This window comes from Hemitrygon akajei, chromosome 7, assembly GCF_048418815.1.
Source record: "Hemitrygon akajei chromosome 7, sHemAka1.3, whole genome shotgun sequence".
In the NCBI taxonomy this organism is placed as follows: Eukaryota; Metazoa; Chordata; class Chondrichthyes; order Myliobatiformes; family Dasyatidae; genus Hemitrygon; species Hemitrygon akajei.
In genome coordinates, this window is record NC_133130.1 from 3,278,492 (window position 1) to 3,304,722 (window position 26,231).

The 26,231-nt window shown below is 44.7% G+C and overlaps 1 protein-coding gene across 3 annotated transcripts in view; it reads right to left on the reverse strand.

Moving 5' to 3' along the window:
• Window positions 1-1,048: 1,048 nt before the first annotated feature.
• LOC140730174 (uncharacterized) overlaps window positions 1,049-26,231 on the reverse strand; it is a 42,993-nt gene continuing 17,810 nt past the window's right edge. For all 3 annotated transcript variants that reach the window (XM_073050307.1, XM_073050309.1, XM_073050306.1), the window contains exon 3: window positions 1,049-13,306. In XM_073050307.1, coding sequence (XP_072906408.1) covers window positions 11,832-13,295 — 1,464 coding nt within the window. In that variant the 5' untranslated portion in view covers window positions 13,296-13,306 and the 3' untranslated portion in view covers window positions 1,049-11,831. The remainder of the gene's footprint in view (window positions 13,307-26,231) is intronic.

Here is a 26,231-nt window from a genome sequence, read left to right on the forward strand (position 1 = left end):
TGACCCTGCCCCTCGGTGAACTCTCACCTCAATGACCCTGCCCCTCGGTGAACTCTCCCCTCAATGACCCTGCCCCTCGGTGAACTCTCCCCTCCATGACCCTGCCCCTCGGTGAACTCTCCCCTCAATGACCCTGCCCCTCGGTGAACTCTCCCCTCAATGACCCTGCCCCTCGGTGAACTCTCCCCTCAATGACCCTGCCCCTCGGTGAACTCTCCCCTCCATGACCCTGCCCCTCGGTGAACTCTCCCCTCAATGACCCTGCCCCTCGGTGAACTCTCCCCTCCATGACCCTGCTCCTCGGTGAACTCTCCCCTCAATGACCCTGCTCCTCGGTGAACTCTCCCCTCCATGACCCTGCTCCTCGGTGAACTCTCCCCTCAATGACCCTGCCCCTCAGTGAACTCTCCCCTCAATGACCCTGCCCCTCGGTGAACTCTCCTCTCAATGACCCTGCTCCTCAGCAACCCAGCCCCAGCCAGAACCTGGCATCACACTCATGTCTGAGATGGGTGCCCCCCTACCCCATCACCCCCTCCAACCCCACTGCAACACCTTACTTCTGCTGACCCCTGGGGTCCATCCAGGTCTGCTCAGGAGAGAAATGTCAATGGGGAATGAAGGACCAAGAGAGCAGCTCAGGGATTTCCCAGAGTCAATAGATTTCTGGGAAGTCATAAACATTACAGGACCGCAGGAAGAAATGGACACACTGAATGGCTTATTGTTAAGAATGGGCACAGAGTGTTTCCTTCATCTTGGAGCAGAGAGCACAGCCTCAGAATAGAGTGATGTAGATTCTGATGTTTTTGATCCAAGGTTCTTTCCAAAGTCAGGAAAGAGTCACAAACAACACACACAAAATGCTGGTGGAACACAGCAGGCCAAGCAGCATCTATAGGGAGAAGCACTGTCGACGTTTCGGGCCGAGACCCTTTGTCAGCCACAAAACCTGCTGCTTCATGATCATTTTATTAAACGCTAATAGAGCAAAGGAAATGGGAGTAGAAAGATTAAAGACAAAACTAAAATGCTAAGAAAATGAAGCTTTGTGTTTAGCTATTTTATTCCACAGAGATAAGTAAAATTCCATTCAAATTTGTAGATAAGGGTTAACCAATGAGAAAAGCACTTAATCACTTAAAGTAGAACAAAATCTTCTAGAATTTTCCATAATTAAACTATGTGTACAGCCTCTAGAGGAGAATATTCAACTATTAGAAGCATGAGCTACTTACTGTTCCAGCTGTTAATTGTTAAACTGCAAAGAAAATAACGATTGAACAGTTTAATCTATGAATTAAACAGTCAGATCTGACAAGCTCTTTGACTTAAAATCATATGTTTAGAATCAATACATCTGAAAATTCAAAGGTAGAAAAAACTTAAGGTATAAAATCAAATGTCATATATTCTTCAATATTCATAAGATTATGTCATGGTTAGGTAGATTAGTAAGTACACTTATGGGTTTGAATTATTCTGTTGATGATCACCTTTAAAACAGTAAAAAGATGTAAACTATGATGAGATGCATTAGTATGAATATTGGTAGTCATTGTAAGTAAAATGAGCAAAAATATAACTACTAATATGAGACTATCCTCCACCGTGATCAGTAGTTGTTGAGTTGCTTGGAGTCGTCTGGCTGGTTAGTGTTTTTCTCACTGTAGCCCAGCAGTGTAGGCACTGTGAGCATGAGGTTAGTACCACATTAACCACAGCACTTGTTGTCTTCCTTGGGTAACACTTAGCCCCATTGCAGTGATTGGCATATATCCACTTAATTAGATCTACTTTCACCGCTGTTGGAATTAATGACACTTGATAAGGGCCTTCCCATCAAACTCCTGGTGGATTCTTATACTGGTTTTTAATCAGGACCCACTCAACAGGAAACAGGGTGTGTCCTCCTCTACTCAGTTGACAGAAACCTGTTGAGAAGCAGACTGGACAGCTCGAGTTAGTGTCACACAAGAGTTAACTAAACTCTCTGACATAATGTGTATATCAGCTTCCCTGAGATCGAGGACTCCCAGCAGTGACAAAGGATGTCCTGTTACACCTGAAACAGGCTTAGTTTAGTTTTCTTGTTCAGGGTTGCTCTGAAGCTACACAAGATCATAGGAAGAGCTGTAGGCCATGGTGTGCCTTCCTCAGTCAGAGTGTTTGATGGCTCCAAATTCGCTTGGCTTGTCCTGATGACTCTGGGTGATGTGGACAAGGGAAAGACCATCAGTCAACATAATTCCTGACCAACACTCCCAGTGAAATGTCTTCTCTGGTCAGCATCAATGTGACATGGCAATCCCCATCTCAGTTCCCTCTGCTGTCTGATTTCTAAATGGCCATGACCTCACTTTTTTCAATATACGGTATTTCTGTTTTTGCACATTTTTTAATAATCTCTTCAATATATGTAATTGATTTACTTGTTTATAGAGAATGTTTTATTTTATTTATTATTTTTTTTTCTCTCTCTGCTAGATTATGTATGGCATTGAACTGCTGTTGCTAAGTTAACAAATTTCACATCACATGCTGGTGATAATAAACCTGATTCTGATTCTGAGAATATCGTCCTTGATCAGAGTTTTTGCTGTGTGAGTAATAGTGACTTTCCTTGTTGCAATAGCTTCTACCCATCTTGAAAACTTGTCTGCTATTACTAGTACATCTGAGTATCCTGGTCCAGGACACTTGGATAAAGAAATGTCCGTCACCTGTGAATGCAAACATGGACCGAGTGCGGCAGAAGCACTCAACTGTGGAGTCTTTTCCTCTGCTCTGGGGTTCATTTTCGGGCATGTCATACATTATTTGTCAAGCTTGTGCCCTGAACGATGGATTACACCACCACTGGGAGAACCTGTCGATCACCTTTTCCTCCCCAGTGTGTTCCAGGGAATGTACCTGCTGTGCCAGATAAGTTTACAACTTAGTTGAGCCTGCTAGTCTATGACATATTCCATCACGGTTTAAATTGTGACCATTCTCCATCCAGAACCGCTTTTCCTGTATGGAGCACTGGATTTGCATTACTCTGTTACCTTGTATGTTTCAGAAATCACTGGACTCTGGCATGGTGCCAGAGGACTGGAAAATTGCAAATGTCACTCCACTCTTTAAGAAAGGAGGAAGGCAGCAGAAAGGAAATTATAGATCAGTTAGTCTGACCTCAGTGGTTGGGAAGATGTTGGAGTCAATTGTTAAGGATGAGGTGATGGAGTACTTGGTGACACAGGACAAGATAGTACAAAGTCAGCATGGTTTCCTTCAGGGAAAATCCTGCCTAATGAACCTGTTGGAATTCTTTGAGGAGATTACAAATGGGATAGATAAAGGGGACGCAGTGGATGTGTATATTTGGACTTCCAAATGGGCTTTGACAAGGTGCCACACATGAGGCTATTTACTAAGTTAAGATCCCATGGTATTACAGGAAAGTTATTAACATGGTTAGAACATTAGCTGATTGGTAGGAGGCAGTGAGTGGGAATAAAAGGATCCTTTTCTGGTTGGCTGCCAGTGACTAGTGGTGTTCTGTGGGGTCAGTGTTGGGACCACTTCTGTTTATGAATGACTTAGATGATGGAATAGATGGCTTTGTTGCCAAGTTTGCAGATGATACAAAGATTGGTGGGGGGGGGGGGCAGGTAATGTTGAGGAAACAGGTAGGATGCAGAAGGGCCTGGACAGATTAGGAGAATGGGCAAGAAAGTGGCAAATGAAATACAATGTTGGAAAATGCATGGTCATGCACTTTGGTAGTTGAAATAAATGTGTGGAATATTTTCTAAACAGGGAGAAAATCCAGGAATCTGAGATGCAGAGGGACTGGGGAGTCCTTGTGCAGAACACCCTGAAGGTTAACTTGCAGGTTGAGTTGGTGGTGAGGTAGGCAAATGCCATGTTAGCATTCATTTCAAGAGGTCTAGAATACAAGAGCAGGGATGTGATGCTGAGGCTTTAAAATGCACTGGTGAGGCCTCACCTTGAGTATTGTAAACAGTTTTGGGCCTTTCATCTTAGAAAAGATGTGCTGGCATTGGAGAGGGTCCAGAGGAGGATCACAAGGATGATTCCGGGAATGAAAGGGTTATCATATGAGGAATGTTTGATGACTCTGGGTCTGCACTCGCTGGAATTCAGAAGGATGAGGGCAGGGTCTTGTTGAAACCTTTCAAATGTTGAAAGGCCTAGACAGTAGATGTGGAAAGGATGTTTCCCATGGTGGGAGAGTCTAGGACAAGAGGGCACGGTCTCAGGATAGAAGAACGCCCTTTCAAAACAGAGATGCGGAGAAATTCCTTTTGCCAAAGGATAGTGAATTTGTGGAATTTGTTGCCACATGCAGCTGTGGAGGCCAGGTTGTTGGGTGTATTTAAGGCAGAGATTGATAGGTTCTTGATTGGACATGACATCAAAGGTTATAGGGAGAAGGCCGGGAATTAGGGTTGAGGAGGAGGTAGAAAAAGGGTCAGGCATGATGAAATGGTGGAGCAGACTCGATGGGCCACATGGCCTAATTCTGCTCCTATGTCTTATGGTTGTATGTTCGTCTATGATACAGAGTTCAACTTTTTTCTATAATTCGAGTTCTCTGGTTCACTGAATATGTTCCTGGTACTGAATTTATTTCCTTTAACCATATAACAATCACAGCACGGAAACAGGCCATTCCGGCCCTCCTAGTCCGTGCCGAACTCATTAATCTCACCTAGTCCCACCTACCCGCACTCAGCCCATAACCCTCCACTCCTTTCCTGTCCATATACCTATCCAATTTTACCTTAAATGACACAACTGAACTGGCCTCTACTACTTCTACAGGAAGCTCATTCCACACAGCTATCACTCTCTGAGTAAAGAAATACCCCTCGTGTTTTCCTTAAATTTTTGCCCCCTAACTCTCAAATCATGTCCTCTTGTTTGAATCTCCTCTACTCTCAATGGAAACAGCCTATTCACGTCAACTCTATCTATCCCTCTCAAAATTTTAAATACCTCGATCAAATCCCCCCTCAACCTTCTAAGCTCCAATGAATAGAGACCTAACTTGTTCAACCTTTCTCTGTAACTTAAGTGCTGAAACCCAGGTAACATCCTAGTAAATCGTCTCTGCACTCTCTCTAATTTATTGATATCTTTCCTATAATTCGGTGACCAGAACTGTACACAATATTCCAAATTTGGCCTTACCAATGCCTTGTACAATTTTAACATTACATCCCAACTTCTGTACTCAATGCTCTGATTTATAAAGGCCAGCGTTCCAAAAGCCTTCTTCACCACCCTATCTACATGAGACTCCACCTTCAGGGAACTATGCACTGTTATTCCTAGATCTCTCTGTTCCACTGCATTCCTCAATGCCCTACCATTTACCCTGTATGTTCTATTTGGATTATTCCTGCCAAAATGTAGAACCTCACACTTCTCAGCATTAAACTCCATCTGCCAACATTCAGCCCATTCTTCTAACCGGCATAAATCTCCCTGCAAGCTTTGAAAACCCACCTCATTATCCACAACACCTCCTACCTTAGTATCATCGGCATACTTACTAATCCAATTTACCACCCCATCATCCAGATCATTTATGTATATTACAAACAACATTGGGCCCAAAACAGATCCCTGAGGCACCCCGCTAGTCCACCGGCCTCCATCCCGATAAACAATTATCCACCACTACTCTCTGGCATCTCCCATCTAGCCACTGTTGAATCCATTTTATTACTCCAGCATTAATACCTAACGACTGAACCTTCTTAACTAACCTTCCATGTGGAACTTTGTCAAAGGCCTTGCTGAAGTCCATATAGACTACATCCACTGCCTTACCCTCGTCAACATTCCTCGTAACTTCTTCAAAAAATTCAATAAGGTTTGTCAAACATGACCTTCCACGCACAAATCCATGCTGGCTACTCCTAATCAGATCCTGTCTATCCAGATAATTATAAATACTATCTCTAAGAATACTTTCCATTAATTTACCCACCACTGATGTCAAACTGACAGGTCTATAATTGCCAGGCTTACTTCTAGAACCCTTTTTAAACTATGGAACCACATGAGCAATACGCCAATCCTCCGGCACAATCCCCGTTTCTAATGACATCTGAAAGATCTCCGTCAGAGCTCCTGCTATCTCTACACAAACTTCCCTCAAGGTCCTGGGGAATATCCGGTCAGGACCCGGAGATTTATCCACTTTTAAATTTCTTAAAAGCGCCAGAACTTCCACCTCTTTAATTGTCATAGGTTCCATAACTTCCTTACTTGTTTCCCACACCTTACACAATTCAATATCCTCTCCTTAGTGAATACCGAAGAGATCGTTCAAAATCTCTCCCATCTCCCTCGGCTCCACACATAGCTGACCACCCTGATTCTCTAAGGGACCAATTTTATCCCCCACTATCCTCTTGCTTTTTATATAATTGTAGAAACCTTTCGGATTTACTTCCACCTTATTTGCCAAACCAAACTCGTATCTTCTTTTAGCTTTTCTAATCTCTTTCTTAAGATTCCTTTTACATTCTTTATATTCCTCGAGCAATTCCTTTACTCCATGCTGCCTATATCTATTGTAGACAACCCTCTTTTTCTGAACCAAGTTTCTAATATCCCTTGAAAACCATGGCGCTTTCAAACCTTTAACCTTTCCTTTCAACCTAACAGGAACATAAAGATTCTGTACCCTCATAATTTCACCCTTAAATGACCTCCATTTCTCTATTACATCCTTCCCATAAAACAACTTGACCCAATCCACTCTCTCTAAATCCCTTCACATCTCCTCAAAGTTAGCCTTTCTCCAATCAAAAATCTCAACTCTAGGTCCAGTCCTGTCCTTCTCCATAATTATATTGAAGCTAATGCTATTGTGATCACTGGACCCGAAGTGCTCCCCAACACATACATCTGTCAACTGACCTATCGCATTCCCTAACAGGAGATCCAACACTGCCCCATCTCTAGTCGGTACTTCTATGTATTGTTGCAAAAAACTATCCTGCACACATTTCACAAACTCTAAATCATCCAGCCCTTTTACAGTATGGGCTTCCCAGTCTATGTGTGGAAAATTAAAATCTCCCACAATCACCACCTTGTGTTTACTACAAATATCTGCTATCTCCTTACACATTTGCTCTTCCAACTCACGCTCCCCATTAGGTGGCCTATGATACACTCCTATCAGTGTTACTACACCTTTCCCATTCCTCAATTCCACCCAAATAGTCTCCCTAGAGAAGCTCTCTAATCTATCCTTCCAAAGCACCGCCATAAGATTTTCTCGGACAAGCAATGCAACACCTCCTCCTCTGGCCCCTCCTACTCTATCACACCTGAAGCAACTAAATCTAGGAATATTTAGTTGCCAATCACACCCTTCCTGCAACCATGTTTCACTAATAGCTACAACATCATAATTCCAGGTATCAATCCACGCTTTAAGCTCATCCACCTTTCTTACAATGCTCCTAGCATTAAAATAGATACATTTAAGATACTCTCCACCTCCTCCTCTCTTTTCATCCCTAACAATGCATTCAAATTTATTATCCTTTTCTTTCTTCTCCCCTACATCTTTGGGCTGAGCGCATCCCTTCTCCATCACCTGCCTTTCCTCCCTCACACATTGTCTACTTACTTGCTCTACTGGTGAACTAACCTCCTCTCCCATAGTTTCCTCAAATTGATTTCCGCCCCCCCCCCATCTTACTAGTTTAAAGTCTGCCCTGTAGCCCTAGCAAACCTCCCCGCTAGGATATTGGTCCCCCCAGGATTCAAGTGTAACCTGTCCTTCTTGAACAGGTCACGACTGCCTCAGAAGAGGTCCCAATGATCCAGAAACTTTAAACCCTGCCCCCTGCTCCAATCCCTCAACCACGCATTCATCCTCCACCTAATTCCATTCCTACTCTCACTGTCGCGTGGCACAGGCAGTAATCCCGAGATTACTACCTTTGCGGTCCTTCTTCTTAACTGCCTTCCTAACTCGCTATACTCTCGTTTCAGGACCTCTTCCCCTTTCCTACCTATGTCATTGGTACCTACATGTACCAGGACCTCTGGCTCCTCACCCTCCCACTTCAGGATATCTTGGACACGATCAGAAACGTCCCGGACCCTGGCACCAGGGAGGCAAACTACCATCCGGGACTCCCGATCACCTCCACAGAACCGCCTGTCTGAACCCCTGACTATCGAGTCCCCTATTACTATAGTCCTCTTTCTTCTATCCCTACCCTTCTGAGCTACAGGCCGTCCTCTGTGCCGGAGGCCCGGCCACTGTCACTTCCTCCAGGTAGGCTGTCCCCCCCAACAGTACTCAAACATGAGTACTTATTGTCAAGGGGTACAGCCACTGGGGTACTCTCTAGTACCTGCCCCTTCCCCTTCCTGACCGTGACCCACCTATCTGCCTCCCGTGGCCCCGGAGTGACCACCTGCCTGTAACTCCTCTCTATCACCTCCTCACTCTCCCTGACCAGGCGAAGGTCATCGAGCTGCAGCTCCAGTTCCCTAACTCGGTCCCTCAGGAGCTGCAGTTTGGCTCACCTAGCGCAGATGTGGACGTCCGGGAGGCTCGGAGACTCCAGGATCTCCCATCTGACATTGAGAACAACAAGCTGCCCTCACACTCATACTTCCCGAATAACTGAAAATAACAAGGAGAACTACTTAAAAGATAAGCCTACTGTGCCCTCTGAGCCCAAGCCCTACACTCTGCTCCTGGCTCACTCCGCTGCCTGCAAACGAAGCTGCCCGCTGCTTAAGGCTGCGTTCTTTTTATATCTTCCCTCCTTCCCAGGCCTCCTTCATGCGCCTGCGCAGTCCCGCCTCTCAGAACTCCGATCTGAGAAGCAATTTGAAAATGGCCGCCGCCACACTTCCTCTCAAAGCCTCGCTGTCCTCTTCCAAAAGAGCAGTTGTGAGCTTTCTTGTGATGCCCTTTCTGGCAATTTCAGCCGTGAAAGCATTTCAATGGCTTTCCATTGCAGTCACTTTGGGGTAACCTTTACATTTTAACTCAGCAACTTCTGACAGCAGTTGTACCACATCCATGAGTTCTCGTACTCATTGGCCATTCTTGACTGGACTGAAAGAAATCCTTGTTGTCTCCATAAATTTCCAAAGTCATGAACGACACTGATAACATATTGAGAATCAGTGTTGATATTAGCTGATCTTCTCTCGGCCAACTCACGGACTTCAATTAAAGTTTTCAGTTCTGCCTATTGCACTGAGGTACAGTACCTGGAGCCACACTTCCTGATGGCACCACTTCAGATTCAGAAACAACAGCCCATCCAGCCATTCGAATTCCTCTCTCAATCACTGAGGGGCTATCAGGGTACAGAGTCAGATCTGGGTTTGATTAAGGCATTTCTTTGTAATAATTTGTATCTTCTTGGCAGGTTACTGTGCTCGCACAGTCACGATCATCATGGTCCTCCATGCCTGATGGTAACAGTGCAGCTGGATTCGCAGTCGCTCATTCAATGATGACATTAGATGCCTTAAGAACAGTAAAGCACTTGGACCATTGAGAAGTTGTTACTTGGGAGGCCCTATTCATAGTTGGTGAAGTATGTACTGAATGTGGAAACCAAACATTTAAAATTTGATGAAGCACCATTCTGGAAACTCCCATGACTGCTCATGAACACAGACCCCATCATAATGCGATGTTATCCATTTCGGGATAGTAATAACCAATAAGACACTGTCGCTCCACATGTTCTTGAGTTAAAACTACCATCATATACCATGTTTTTCATTTACATACAGGGTAAATGGTTTACCCATATCCGGGATTCCTAATACATGTGCAGTACACAATGCCAAATTAAAGTTGGAAAAATTTCCAGTTGTTCTTCATTAAGACCATAAGACATAGGAGCAGAATTGGGTCATCTGGCCCATCGAGTGCTTACTGTCTTTCAGTAGATTGTTGAGTGGCTGAGCAATTTCAGCATATGAATCGGCCCATGCTTTTTTTGTAGTTGCATAAACCCAGAGAAGACCAGAGCTGCTGATGCCTGATCCTGTGATTTCCTGTTTATCTTGGGAAATTTTCTGTTCCAAGCAAATTACTTCATGTAATTGTGCCTTGTCTAGACTCACTTTGTGCTCTTTAGAGGATAGGAAGCTGAGCAAATAAAGCACACCTTGTTCATGCTGGTCTGCATCCTTGGATGCAATCAGGGCTTCACCCACAAACCCCTGGTTGGTAAGTCCCTCAGACGTTGTCTCAAAGCTGCACAACAGTCCCAGTCTGGCGGCCTCATTCACTGATATTGAATGTTGACCATCAACTGTAAAAGCCAACCATAGTTGACATTCAGGCACCTGTAGCACGGACCAGAAACCATTGGTCAAATCAGTAACTTGTGTGATTGCTTCCGAGTATTGAAAGTAGTTGTTGAAACAATGTTATCTTGTCAGTATATTGATTAGAAACTCGGTAATCCACTGTCAGTCTCCGAGTACCATTCATTTTCCTGACACATAGACTGGCCTGTTGGGCCTGTTGTGAGTCTCAGTATGAATCCCTCACTCCTCCAGCCTGTTGGCAACAGGGAAAATGCCTCCTATAGATGCGCTACTCAGAGGATACTGCTTCGTACAAAGTGGCGTCTTCCCAGTAAACGCAACCGGATTTATTTCCAGCACACCACAGTTGTTTTTATCTCTCAAACATATGGCATGATTGGTTAATTCAGATTGGGCCATTCGAAACAGCTTTTACTCAAGGATTCTAAAGTTAACAAGATACTCATCCCAAGAAGAGGCTGTGAGACATCCCCCACCCAGAACTGTATTTCTTGTAGGTGAGGATCGATATGTACTTTAACCGATACACTTCTGATCGGTGTAATTCTGTCCTCCTACACCATGTGCACACTTACTGATATCAGCCAGTAGTACTTTGTTCCTTTGGGCAACAGATTTGTTTATAGATGTTAGCTCAGCTCCTGTATCCAATACAAATTCAACACACTCATTTCCAATTAATAGGTCAACATATTAGCTAGCTGACTGGCTTTGGCTCGATCTAGGCAAGCAAGGGCTATTGGGAAAGACCGAGTCACTTTGTTTTGTCTGTGACCATGTGACCATTGTTGAAACCATCTCAACAACTTTGAATTTTCTGAATTTTGTGAGGCAGAGGATTCAGCTTGCTGATGAGCTGGTTCCTGTTGTCTTGAAGGCCAATGCCCACTCTGACCACAGAAGTGACACTGTGGCTCTGGCCAATGGGACCCAGACGGAGACGGCCGTGACGTGTACAGTGAGCTCCAGTCCAGTTTCTTCAGTTGGTTAGTAGTCTACCAACCACTAACTATGCCAGAATGACTTACAGTTCAAGCAGATAATAAATTGTTAAACTTCAAATAACAAATAAACAGTTGTATCCCACAGAGATGCCCACTCAGCAGAGAGATGAGGAGAAATTTCTTTAGCCAGAGGGTGGTGAATCTGTGGAATTCACTGCCACAGATGGCTGTGGAGGCCAAGGCATTCATTTAAAATGGAAATTGATTGGCTCTTGATTAGTCAGGGCATCAAAGGCTTCAGGGAGAAGATGGGAGAACGGGGTTGAGAGGGATAATAAATCAGCCATGATGGAATGGAGGAGCAGACTCAATGAACCAAATAGCCTGATTCTGCTCCTGTTCTCCAAAGGTGTTATGGCCACAGGGTTGGGAAGAAGGCAGTGAGCTTGGGGTGGGGTAAGCACTTCCTCAGCTATGTGGGGCAGAGTGTCTCCAAACAGAGCCTGCCTCCACATACCCCACTCCCCTCCCTCAGCCCCTGGGGCCGAGCTGTGCAGCCAGGTTCCTGAGAGCGAGGCTCCCCTGCTGAAGTTTCTTCTGAAACTCCTCTTGAGCATCTTTTGCCCGTCGATGGATTTCCTCCTCCGCACTCTGACATTTCCCCTTGATGCTCTTGAGCTTGTAGTCCATTCCCTCCTGGGCCAGGACATCGAGCAGGTCTTTCAATGGGACCTTCAGGTAGTTATCATAAATCATGTTAAATGTTTCTGCCATTGTGCACAGGAGGGCTACGATGGTGTCTGCCTGGGACATCTGATCCTGGAACACCATTGCCTGTGGACTGGCTCCATACCCCCCCCCGCCCGCCTTCTCCAATATCTTCTGACAATCTCCCACCAATTTGGGGATGAGCTGGATGAAGCCGATAGCCTGTGACCAATTGGATCTGATCCCTTCCAGCAGCTCCATCTCTTTAGACATCAGCAGTAGGGTCGAGCTGAGATCCAGCTCCTCTGCCTGTTGGGTGGTGAGATCCCCAGACAGCTTTGCACTCTGTTTGCTCAGATTTTCCACTTTGAGGCGATGTTGCTCATACTTTTCCCCAGCTTCGTCCAGCTGGACTTGGATTGACTTGATCTTCTCTGCCGCCTTCTTTTCTACCTCATCCAGTAAGGCTCTCAGAGCAGAACTGGAATCTTTGTTCTTCAGGGCAGAGATCTCGTTTAGGATGAACTTGGCCACTTTCCCGACCTCCGACACTAGAATGATAGGGTTGACCACTGTGCCCAGGAGGTCCAGCAACTGAGGTAAATTCTGAGTAAATTTTGTCACCCCCTCCTCAATCAGAGCATCAGTAAAAGCCCGAGACCTGACCTCATTCAGTTCTTCCATGATCCTCTCCCGCTCCAGGGAAACTCGGCTCCACTCCTCCTCTAGTGTTTCTTTCTCTGCAGTGACAGTCTCGATGCTCTGCCGTGTTTGGTCCAGGGCTCTCTGTACGTCCTGGAGCTGAACCTGAGTGCAGCTCTGGGTCTTTGAGCACCTCTCCAGTATCTCAGCCAGCTGCTGGTTGAGGGAGGAGAGCTCCACCTCCACATCTCGTGCAGCGTCCCCGAACTTTTTAATGCTTTTCTCCATCCTCGCCACATTCCGGGGGAGGTTCGCGCCCTCACCGGGCTCCTCCCTCACCATCTTTAAGAGGTGTCGCATGTCCTTACAATTGCTGTGGATTTTGCGCATGTTGTTATGGATTGATTGGAAGGAGTTTGGAGCTTTTAGACAAATGTCCAGGAGGTTTCCTTGGAAGGTCTTGGGGTTCTCTGAACTCTGAGGGTCCTGAAGAAAAGGAAAGTCCTTCCCGCTCTTCGCCTGAAGCACCAGGTCAGCGAGAATGGCGACAGAGGTGGACATTGGTGTCAAAACCATCTCCCAGTTGATCTGGGTCTGAACTGTCAGACGGAAGCTCTCAGACACCAGCTCCTGCACCCCCGACATTTTGGCACCTCCTGTAACCAAATCAGTCATTGCAAAGTGTCACACGTGAACAGTAATTCAGCTTCAGTACAGAGTATGGACAGGTCAGCACAGGAAAGCAGACATACAGAGTCTTACAGCACTACAGCACAGAGACAAACAATTCAGCCCATCTAGTTTATCATGCATACCACTTTCTCTTTCTTAGTCGTTTCCTCAATCTCTCAAAAACCATGGATCCCCAAGTTCTCCCACTTACCAAACACACCATCACTAGAAAATGACCTGTCCCAATGCACACTTGAGATATCCTTGCTGATAGCATCAAAATTGGCCTTACTCCAATTTAGAATCTCAACCCGAGCACCACATCTATCCTGAGAGTCACAGAAAATAGCAATACAAAAAACGTCCTTTGGCTGATATTGCCCATGCCAGACCATTTTAAACTGCTTCCTCCCATCGACCTGGAGTGGATCATAGCCCTACCATCCATGTAGCTATCCAAACTCCTCTGAAACATTGAAATTAAAATTGCATTCAAAACTTGTGTTGGCAGCTCATAACACTTCAACTGCAGATTTTTAGAGAAGCTTGAGATTGTGCCCACTAGGCGAAAGATAATTCTGGGTTGGGTGTTGTGTAATGAACCAGATTTGATTAGGGAGCTTAACGTAAAGGAATCCTTAGGAGGCAGTGATCATTATATGATAGAGTTCATCCTGCAGTTTGAGAAGGTAATCTAGCCAATAATATCAAAGAAAATACCAAAAGTTTTTCCAGATATATAACGAGTAAAAGAGAGAATGAAAGTAGATATCTGTCTGCTGGAAATGTAGTAATGGGAACAAAGAAATGGCAGATGAACTTTGTGTATTTTGTGTCAGTCCTCACTGTGGAAGACAATAGTAATATGCCAGAAATTAGTGTGTGTCAGGGGACAGGAGTGAGTACAGCTGGTATTACCAAGGAAAAAGGACTTGGGAAGCTGGAAGGTCTGAAGGTAAATAAGTTATGTGGACCAGATGAACTACCAACTAGGGCTCTGAATGAGGATAGTGTCTTCCACAGTGAACACTGACGCAAGTACCTATCCAGTTCGTCCACCATTTCCTTGTCCCCCGTGACTACTTCTTCAGCATAATTTTCCAGTGGTCTGATATCTACTCTTGCCCCTCTTCTGCACTTTATGCATCTACAGAAGCTCTTGGTATCCTCTTTAATATTGTTGGCTAGCTTATCTTCTTATTCCATCTTTTCCTCCTTTATGACTTTTTTAGTTGCCTTCTGTTGATGTTTAAAAGCTTCCCAACCCTCTATTGGGTTTAAAAGCTTCCCAACCCTCTAACTTCCCACTATTTTTTGCTCTGTTATATGCCCTCTCTTTGGGTTTTATGCTGTCCTTAACGTCCCTTATCAGCCACATTGCCTACCTTTGCCATTTGAGAACTATTTCTGTGGGACATATCCATCCTGCACCTTGTGAACTATTCCCAGAAACTTCAACCATCTCTGCTATCATCCCTGCCAGTATCCTCCTCCAATCCAGCTGGACAAGCTCCTCTCTCTTGCCTCTGTAATTCACTTTATTCCATTGCAATACTGATACATATGAGTTATGCTTCTCTCAAATTGCAATATGAATTCAACTGGATTATTGTGAGCAGTTTTGGATCTTTTATCTGAGAAAAGATGTGCTGGTGCTGGAGAGAGTCCAGAGGAGGTTCACACGAATAATCCAGGGAATCAAAGGATTAATGTATGAGGAGTATTTGATTCTTCTCGGCCTATACTTTCTGGAATTTCAAAGAATAAGTGGGAATCTCATTGGAACCTACTAGATATTGAAAGGCCTGGGTAGAGTGCATGTGGAGAGGATGTTTCCTGTAGTGGGTGAGTCTAGTACCAGAGGGCACAGCCTCAGAATTGAGGGATGTCTATTTGGAACAGAGATGTGGAGGAAATGATTTGTTAATTGTTGGAGAATCTGCAATGTTTCTGAAGGCACCATCAATCTAATGAAGCTAAGGAAATATTAGGGAAGAACATACTATCCTTATCTGGGGCAGTGCAGGGTCAAATAACAGTCCTATCCCAGTGTGGTAATTCTCACTTTCTGAGGTGGCCCAGTGAGCAGATGGTCTTGGGGTAGATCTTCATCTCTGAGTACAGTAGCTTATTACCATCTTCTACAGTCAGGCAATCAAATCAGAAGCAGGCCATTCAGTCTGCAGTGCTGTCCACTGCACTGCACTAGCACCATCCAGAGACAGAGAAGCAGTTTCAGCGACAGGTTACTATCGATGCAATGCTCCTCAGACAGGATGAAGAGGTCAATACTCCCCAATGCCATTAGGCTTTACAATTCTACCACCAGGACTTAAGAACTTTTTAAAAGCTATTATTAATGCTTTTTGAGATAGTGATTTAGATGCATATCATATTCTTTACTGAGTTAAGCATTGTATGTAATTAGTTTTGCTACAACAAGTGTATGGGACATTGGAAAAAAGTTGAATTTCCCCATGGGGATGAATAAAGTATCTATCTATCTATCTAAACTACTCCAGCTGAGGGCCCCATTACCCTGGCCACGGACCAACACGTTGGATGCTGGAAATCTGAAATAAACATACAGAATGTCCCCCTATAATTCCAGTTTAAACCCCACCATGTAGGATTAACAAACCTTCATGCTAGGATATTAGTCCCCTTCCAATTCAGGTGCAAACCATCCCTCTGTACAGGTCCCACCTTCCCTGGAAGAGAGCCCAATGATCTAAAAATCTTATGTCCTCCCTCCTACACCAACTCCTTCACCACATATTAAACTGTATAATTTTCCTAGTTCTGGCCTCACTAACACACGGCACAGGTAGCAATCCTGAGATCCCAACCCTGGATGTCCTGCCCTTTAACTTAGCACCTAACTCCCTGAACTCCCTTTGCAGAACCTCATCACTCACCCTACCCATGTCATTGGTACCTACATGGACCATGAGTTCTGGCTGTTCACCCTCCCACTTAAGAATGCTGAGGACTTGATTCGAGATACTCTGCACACTGACACTCAGAAGGCAACATACCATCCAGGAATCTCGTTCTGTTTCCCTAACTAACAAATCCCCTATCAGCACAGTGTGCCTTTCCTCCCTCCTGCCCTTCTGAGTCAGAGCCAGACAGTGGCAGAGACCTAATCACTGTGTCTTTCCTCTGTTAGATCATCCGCCAGCCGTATCCAAAGTAATATACCTGTTGTTGAGGGCTATGGCCACAGGGATACTCTAAACTGGCTCCTTAACCCCTTTCCCCTTCCTGACAGTTTCCTGTGTCCTGCACCTGGGTCCTCTATCACCCCCTCAGCCTCTCAAATGACTTTAAGTTGATCCAGTTCCAGCTCCAACTCCTTAATGTGGGTTGTTAGAAGCTGCAGCTGGACGCACTTCTCCCAGTTGTAGCCATCAGGACACTGGAGGTCTCCCTGCCTTCCCACATCAGCAAGAGATCCCACTATCCTGTCTGCCATCTCCACTGTCCCAGCAGAGCAAACGTGACGAATGAGGAGAAGAAACTCTGCCTACAGCTTTATTTTGCCTTCTCGGAATGATGCCTCGAAGAGCTAAACCCTCAAAATCTCCAACTCTGTCTACTCCATCGATGGCCACTTTGCTTCCCTCTGCCTTACTTTAATTTGTTCTTGCTAATCAATCCCAAACGTTGAATTTCAGCTGCTTAAAAAATTGCCACGAGTCAGTCCCTTTTCTAGTCATTATCCTGCTCCTAACATTAAAATACACACACTTCAAACTATCCCACCCATCATATCTGTTATTTCAGTTTTGCCTTTCATCTGACATCTACCTTCTTATCCAATCCTTCCCATACTGTGGGGCTCCAGTTCCCAGACCCCTGCAAAATTAGCTGAAATTCTCTCAAGTATCATTAGAAACACAGAAAACCTACAGCACAATACAGACCTTTTGGCCCACAAAGCTGTGCTGAACATGTCCTTACCTTAGAACTACCTAGGGTTACCTACAACCCTCTATTTTTCGAAGCTCCATGTATCCAACCAGGAGTCTCTTAAAAGACCCTATCATATCTGCCTCCACCACTGGCGGCCCATTCCACGCACTCACCACTCTCTGCGTTAAAAAAAACTTACCTCAACATCTCCTCTGTACCTAACACTAACATTAGCAAACCTCCCAGCCAAGAAATTAGTTCTCCTCCAGTGAGAGATGAAACCCATCCCTCTTGTACAGGTCACCCCTTTCCCCAGAAAATGTTCCAATGATCCAAGAACTTGAAACTCTGCCTCTGCACTATCTCCTCAATCACTCATTCATTTGTGCTATCACGTCGTTCCTACCCGTGGCTCAGGGAGGAATCTGGACACTACTACCTTACAGGTCCTTCTCCTCAGCCTCCTTCCTAACTCTATATACTCACTGCACAGGGCCTCTTCCCATTTTCTGCCTTTGTTACTAGTACCAATATGCTCCGTGACCTCTGGCTGTTTCCCCCCCTCCCCCATGAGAATATCCTGAAGCTGCTATGATACATCATGGACCCTAGCACTGGGAAGCAGCACACCATCCCGCTGTCACTTTTGTGGCCAGAGATCTCCTTTCTGTCCCCCTAACTATTGAGTCCCCTATCACTCGCGTACTGCCTGACTTTACCCTTTCCTGCTGAGTCTCAGAGCCACTGGACTGTCTGCTGCCACTGTACCCTGATAGGTCAACCCCCCACCCCCGGCAGTTTCCATAGAGGGGAAAGGTCACAGGGAACCTGCAGTGATGCTAACACCCCAGACTTCTGGTGCGTACTCGTCCTCGTCTACTGTACTCTGAGTGTGACCACCTCTTCAGAAGTCTCAACTATAATGATCTGAGCACATCCAACGCCAGCTCCAACTCCTTGCCCAATGCTTTATAAACAGTAGTATAAAGTCAGTTCTCTGATGGACAGGAAGCCCGTATAGTGATGAGTTCTACTTTCTTGGTCTCAGTGAGGACTCTAGCAGCAGTGCTCTGAATGAGAAAAGGCTGTCAGAGGGACCTTTTACAGAGACCTGTGAAAACACCATTACCAGGGTCAACCCTACTAAAAATAAATGCATTGACTATTTTTTCTGGATCATCCTGACACATAAGCCCTTTAACTCTCACACTATTTTTAAGATGATAGTAGGCTGACTTTGTAATTGTCTTAATGTGGCAGTTAAAAGTTAAGTCAGAGTCCATCACAACACAAAGGTTTCCGGTCTGTGATGACAGGGATTCTAAGTAAGCTCCAACTTTTAATTGTTACTTTTTGGCACCAAAAACAATCATTTCAGTTTACTCTTTAACTGGAGGAAATTTTGGCTCATCCAATTGGTGAATTGTTCAATACAATTTTTTAATGATTGTATGGGACCACAGTCACTTGATGACATTGTTGTATGAATCTGAGTGTCATTCACATAATTAACTTAGAACATAGAATAGTACAGGCCATTCGGCCCACAATGTTGTGCTGACCCTTAAACCCTGCCTCCCATATATCCCCCCTCTATATACCTGTCTAGTAGTCTCTTAAACTTCACTAGTGTATCTGCCTCCACCACTGACTCAGGCAGTGCATTCCACACACCAACCACTGTCTGAGTGAAAAACCTTCCTCTAATATCCCCCCTGAACTTCCCTCCCCTTAACTTAAAGCCATGTCCTCTTGTACTGAGCAGTGGTGCCCTGGGGAAGAGGCACTGGTTGTCCACTCTGTCTATTCCTCTTAATATCTTGTACACCTCTATAATGTCTCCTCTCATCCTCCTTCTCTCCAGAGAGTAAAGCCCTAGCTCCCTTAATCTCTGATCATAATCCATACTCTCTAAACCAGGCAGCATCCTGGTAAATCTCCTCTGTACCCTTTCAATGCTTCCGCATCCTTCCTGTAGTGAGGCGACCAGAACTGGAGACAGTACTTCAAGTGTGGCCTAACCAGAGTTTTATACAGCTGCATCATTACCTTGCAACTCTTAAACTCTATCCCTTGACTTATGAAAGCTAACACCCCACAAGCTATCTTAACTACCCTATCTACCTGTGAGACAACTTTCAGGGATCTGTGGACATGTACCCCCAGATCCCTCTGCTCCTCCACACTACCAGGTATCCTGCCATTTACCTTGTACTCTGCCTTGGAGTTTGTCCTTCCAAAGTGTACCACCTCACACTTCTCTGGGTTGAACTCCATCTGCCACTTCTCAGCTCACTTCTGCATCCTATCAATGTCTCTCTGCAATCTTTGACAATCCTCTACACTATCTACAACACCACCAACCTTCATGTCATCTGCAAACTTGCTAACCCACCCTTCTACCCCAACATCCAGGTCGTTAATAAAAATCACAAAAAGTAGAGGTCCCAGAACAGATCCTTGTGGGACACCACTAGTCACAACCCTCCAATCTGAATGTACTCCCTCCACCACAACCCTCTGCCTTCTGCAGGCAAGCCAATTCTGAATCCACCTGGCCAAACTTCCCTGGATCCCATGCCTTCTGAATTTCTGAATAAGCCTACCGTATGGAAAATATCTTAAGGTAAGATATTTTGTTGCTTCCCATGATCTGAATGAGAGGGAGCATGTTAAACAGAAGAGGCTCTAGTAAGGACTCAGATATGCAGCTACCAATTGAAACAAAGTAGTCCTTGTCCTGTAAATACGACTTAAACCCCTTTAGGACTGTACCGGAAAGTCCCGCCCAGTTTTCCAGTCTGTCCAGTAGTAAGCCGTGGTCAACCGTGTCAAAAGCAGCACCATGATCCAGTAAAACCAAAGATGAAATTTTACCATCACGGTTTACGCGGATCTCATTAAAAACCTTGACCAGAACAGTCTCAGTGTTCTGGTGCTGTCGAAATCCAGACTGGAAAACGTCCATACAGTTGCTTATTGGCAAAAAGCTACCACGGTGCTGAACGCTTAGGAAGGAAATCAGGAGGGCTAATAGAAAGCTGCAGAATAGAGGGGTGTCCTTTTAGAACAGCGATGAAGGGGAATTCCTTCAGTCAGAGAGTAGTGACTCTGTGGAATTCTCTGCCACGGGCAGCTGGAGGCCAGGTATTTATGTTTGTTTAAGGCAGAGGTTGATAGATTCAAGGCATGAAGGGATACGGGAAGAAGGCTGATAGTAAAATTGGATCAGACTAAATGGGCCAAATGGCCTAATTCTGCTCCTGTATTTATGGTCCTAGAGATTATGAGAGGCTTAGTGTAGACGGTGTATCTTTTTCACGGGGTGGAAATGTCTAAAACTAGAGGCATGCTTCGATCAGCCTCAAGATGGCGCTGGCGACCATCGTCAACTTTCTGTGGGCTGCAGAAAATTATTCAAGATCTCCTCTTTAGTACACTTACTTTGAATTACTTTTGCTGCAATCTGTGGTATGTAAATTTCCTCTTAACAACGGATTTCTAATCACATCAATGATCTTCCGATTTCATGATTACCTAAAGAAGGTGGACCAGTCAAGCGCGGCGCCTTGAAGGCCTATCGCCATTGCGGAAAGTGTGGCAGGAGAGGGGAAAATGAGGGAAGTACGAGACAGATATGTTCCAAATAAGAAATTTTCAAAAGAAAGAAGGACACTACCGTGGCTGACGTGTGAAGTCAGAGCCAAAGTAAAAGCAAAAGAGAGGGCATACAAGGAAGCCAAAGGTAGTGGGAAGATAGAGGATTGGGAAGCTTTTAAAAACTTGCAGAAGGAAACTAAGGTCATTAGGAAGTAAAAGATGAATTATGAAAGGAAGCTGGTGACTAATATCAAAGAAGACACTAAAAGCTTAAGTATCTAAAGGGTAAAATAGAGTCGAGGGTAGATATCGGACCAATAGAAAATGACGCTAGAGAGGTTGCAATGAGATGGCAGAGGAACTAAATACTTATTTTGCATCAATCTTCACAGTGGAAGACGTTTGCAGTATACCAGACATTCAAGAATGTCAGGGAAGTGAAGTATGTGCAGTGAAAATTACAACTGAGAAGGTGCTTAGGAAGCTTAATGGTCTGAGAGTGGATAAATCTCCTGGGCCTGATGGAATGCACCCTCAAGTTCTGAAGGAAGTAGCTGGAGAGATTGCAGAGGCATTAATGATCATCCAAGAATCGATAGATTCTGGCATTGTGCTGGATGACTGGAAAATTGCAAATGTTACTTCGCTATTTAAGAAAAGCGGGAGGCAGCAGAAAGGAAACTATAGACCTGTTCAGTGGTTGGGAAGTTGTTGGGATTGATTATTAGAGATGAGATTACGGAATACCTGGAGACACATGATAAGATAGGCCAAAGCCAGAGTAGTTTCCTGAAAGGAAAATCCTGCCTGACAAACCTACTGCAATTTTTTGAGGAAATTATGTGCAGGGTAGACAAAGGAGATGCAGTAGATGTGGTGTACTTGGATTTTCAGAAGGTCTTTGACAAGGTGCCGCACATGAGGCTGCTTAGCAAGATAAGAGCCCATGGAATTACAGGGAAGTTTCTAGCATTGGCTGGTTGGCAGAAGGAAGAGAGTGGGAATAAAGGGATCCTATTCTGGCTGGCAGCCTGTTACCAGTGGAGTTCCACAGGGGTCGGTGTTGGGACCGCTTCTTTTTACGATGTACGATATTAATGGATTTGTGGCTAAACTTGCCAATGATACAAAGATAGGGAGAGGAATGGGTAGCTTTGAGGAAACAGAGAGCCTGCAGAGAGACTTAGATAGTTTAGGGGAATGGGCAAAGAAGTGGCAAATGATGTACATTGTTCGAAAGTGTATGGTCATGCATTTCGGTGGAAGAAATAAATGGACAGACTATTATTTAGATGGGGAGAGAATTCAGAATCAGATTTATTATCACTGGCATGTGACATGAAATTTGTTAACTTAGCAGCAGCAGTTCAATGTAATACATAATCTAGCAGAGAGGAAAAAAATAAATTAAATAAAACAAAAAAAAATAATATTAAAAATAAGTGAATCAATTAGGATTCAGACTTTGGAATCCTTGTGCAAGATACCCTAAAGGTTAACCTCCAGGTTGAGTCAGTGGTGATGAAGGCAAATGCAATGTTGGCATTCATTTCTAGAGGTATAGAATATAAGAGCAGGGATGTGATGTTGAGGCTCTATAAGGCACTCGTGAGACCACACTTGGAGTATTGTGTGCAGTTTTGGGCTCCTTATTTTAGAAAGGATATACTGACATTGGAGAGGGTTCAGAGAAGATTCAGGAGAATGATTCCAGGAATGAAAGGGTTACCGTATGAGGAACATCTGGCAGCTCTTGGGCTGTATTCCCTGGAGTTCAGGAGAATGAGGGGGGATCTCACAGAAACATTCCGAATGTTAAAAGGCCTGAACAGATTAGATATGGCAAAATTATTTCCCATGGTAGGGGAGTCCAGGACATGAGGTCACAACTTCAGGATTGAAGGACGTCCATTTAGAACAGAGATGCGGAGAAATTACTTTAGTCAGAGGGTAGTAAATCTATGGAATTTGTTATCACAAGCGGCTGTGGAGGGCAAGACTTTGGGTGCAATTAAGGCAGAGATAAATAGGTTCTTAATTAGCCAGGGCCTCAAAGGGTATGGGGAGAAGGCAGGGGAGTGGGGATGACTGGAAGAATTGGATCTGCCACGATTGAATGGCAGAGCAGACTCGATGGACTGAATGGCCTACTTGTGCTCCTGTATCTTATGGTCTTAAGTAAGAATCAGGAAGGGGGAAATAACTCTACAGGGTGATTTTATAGACCCTCCCCCATAGAAACAGGAATATCAAGGAGCAGATAGGGAGGCAGATTCTGGAATGGTGCAATAAAAATAGGGTTGTTGTGATGAGTGATTTTAACTTTTCTAATTATTGTCTGGCATTTCCTTAGAGCAAGGGGTTTAGATGGGGTGGAGTTTGCTAGATGTGTTCAGGAAGGTTTCCTGATGCAATATGTAGATAAGCTAACAAGAGGAGAGGCTGTACTTGATCTGGTTTTGGGAAATGAACCTGGTCTGGTAAGAGAGCATTTTGGAGATAGTGATCACAACTCTTGCTTCTTCACCACAGCGCACGAGCCAACAATCTGGGGAAACATTTAGTTGGGGTAGGGAGAAATATGTTGCTATTGGGGAGGAACTTGTGAGCAGATGTTCTCAGGGAAATTAGGAAGGAAACATTCGGATTGACATTAGGAAGGAAATGGTGATGAGTAGACTGATGGGACTGAAGGCTGATAAATCCCCAGGTCCAGATGGTCTGCACCCTAGGGTACTAAAGGAGGTGGCCCTGGAAATTGCAGATGCATTGCTAATCATTTTCCAATGTTCCTTAGATTCAGGATGAGTTCCTGAGGATTGGAGAATGGCTAATGTTATCCCACTTTTTAAGAAAGGAGGAAGGGAGAAAACAGAGAACTATCGTCCTGTCAGCCTAACATCAGTAGTGGGGAAGATGCTAGAGTCCATTATTAAAGATGAAATAGTGGCATATCTAGATAGCAGTGATAGGATTGGGCCGAGCCAGCATGGATTTACCAAGGGCAAATCATGCTTGACTAATCTATTGGAGTTTTTCGAGGATGTAACCAGGAAGTTAGACAAGGGAGATCCAGTGGATGTAGTGTACCTCGATTTTCAGGAGGCATTTGATAAGGTCCCACATAGGAGATTGGTGGGTAAAATCAAAGCTCATGGCATTGGGGGGAAGACATTGACATGGATAGAAAACTGGTTGGCAGATAGAAAGCAAAGGGTAGTGGTGAATGGGTGTTTCTTGGAATGGCAGGTGGTGACTAGTGGGGTGCCACAGGGCTTGGTATTGGGACCACAGCTGTTTATGATTTACATCAACGATTTAGATGAAGGCATTGAGAATAACATCAGCAAGTTTGCTGATGATACTAAGCTGGGTGGCAGTGTGACATGTGATGAGGATGTTAGGAGAATTCAGGGTGACTTGGATAGGCTGGGTGAGTGGGCAGATACTTGGCAGATGACGTTTAATGTGAATAAGTGTGAGGTTATCCACTTTGGGAGTAAGAACAGGAAGGCAGATTATTATCTGAACGGTGTAGAGTTAGGTAAGGGAGAAATACAAAGAGATCTAGGAGTCCTTGTTCATCAGTCACTGAAGGTGAATGAGCAAGTGCAGCAGGCAGTGAAGAAGGCTAATGGAATGTTGGCCTTTATTACAAAGGGAATTGAGTACCAGAGCAAGGAAATCCTTTTGCATTTGTACAGGGCCCTGGTGAGACCACACCTGGAGTATTGTGTACAGTTTTGGTCTCCAGGGTTAAGGAAGGACATCCTGGCTGTAGAGGAAGTGCAGCGTAGATTCACGAGGTTAATTCCTGGGATGTCAGGACTGTTTTACACAGAGAGGTTAGAGAGACTGGGCTTGTACACGCTGGAATTAAGGAGATTGAGAGGGGATCTGATTGCAACATATAAGATTATTAAGGGATTGGACAAGATAGAGGCAGGAAATATGTTCCAGATGCTGGGAGAGTCCAGTACCAGAGGGCATGGTTTAAGAATAAGGGGTAGGTCATTTAGGACAGAGTTAAGGAAAAACTTCTTCTCCCAGAGAGTTGTGGGGGTCTGGAATGCACTGCCTCGGAAGGTAGTGGAGGCCAATTCTCTGGATGCTTTCAAGAAGGAGCTAGATAGGTATCTTATGGATAGGGGAATCAAGGGATATGGGGACAAGGCAGGAACCGGGTATTGATAGTAGATGATCAGCCATGATCTCAAAATGGCGGTGCAGGCTCGAAGGGCCGAATGGTCTACTTCTGCACCTATTGTCTATTGAAATGCACAGCAGAAATGTGGCAAATGTTCAGGGAACATTTGCATGGAGTTCTGCACAGGTATATTCTATTGAGGCAGGGAAAGGATGGTAGGTATAAGAACAACAGTGTACAAAGTAAGTAGAAAATCTAGTTAAGTAAAGAAAAGCTTACAAAGATTCAAGAAACTAACTCTAGAAAATTACAAGGGTGCCAGGAAGGAGCTCAAGAGCCAGAAGGGGCCATGAGAAGGCCTTGGCGAGCAGGATTAAGGAAAACCCCAAGGCATTCTACAAGTCTGTGAAGAGCAAGAGAATGAGCTGTGTGAGAATAGAACAAATCAGGAGCAATAGTGGAAATGTGTGCACGGAGTCGGAGGAGAGAGCAGAGGTACTTAATGAATACCAGTGAACAGGACCTTGGCATTGTGGGGATGACTTACAGCAGACTGAAAAGCTTGAGCATATAAACGTTAAGAAATAGGATGTGCTGGAGCTGTTGAAAGGTATTAAGTTAGATAAGTCACCGTGACTGCACAAGATATACCCCAAGCTACTGTTGGAAGCGAGGGAGGTCATTGCTGGGCCCATGACGATAATCTTTGCGTCATCTGTAGGGGCGGGAGAAGGTTGAAAATGTTGTTCCCTTGTTCAAGAAAGGGAGTAGAGATAACCCAAGAAATTATAGACCAGTGAGTCTTACTTCAGTGCTGGGCAAGTTGTTGGAGAAGATTCTGAGAGACAGGATTTATGAGCATTTGGAGAGACATAATCTGATTAGGGACAGTCAGCATGGCTTTGTCAAGGCAGGCCGTACCTTACAAGCTTGACGGAATTCTTTGAGGATGTAACACAACGCATTGATGAAGGTAGAGCAGGGGACGTAGTGTATATGGATTTGATAACATTCCCCACGCAAGGTTCATTCAGAAAGTAATGAGGCATGGTATCCAAGGAGACCTTGCTTTGTAGATCCAGAATTGGCTTGTCCACAGAAGGCAAAGGGTGGTTGTAGATGGTTTGTATTCTGCATGGAGGTCAGTGACCAGTGGTGTTCCGCAGGGATCTGTTCTGGGACCCCTCCTCTTTGTGATTTTTATAAATGACAGGATGAACAAGTAGAAGGGTGGGTTCGTAAGT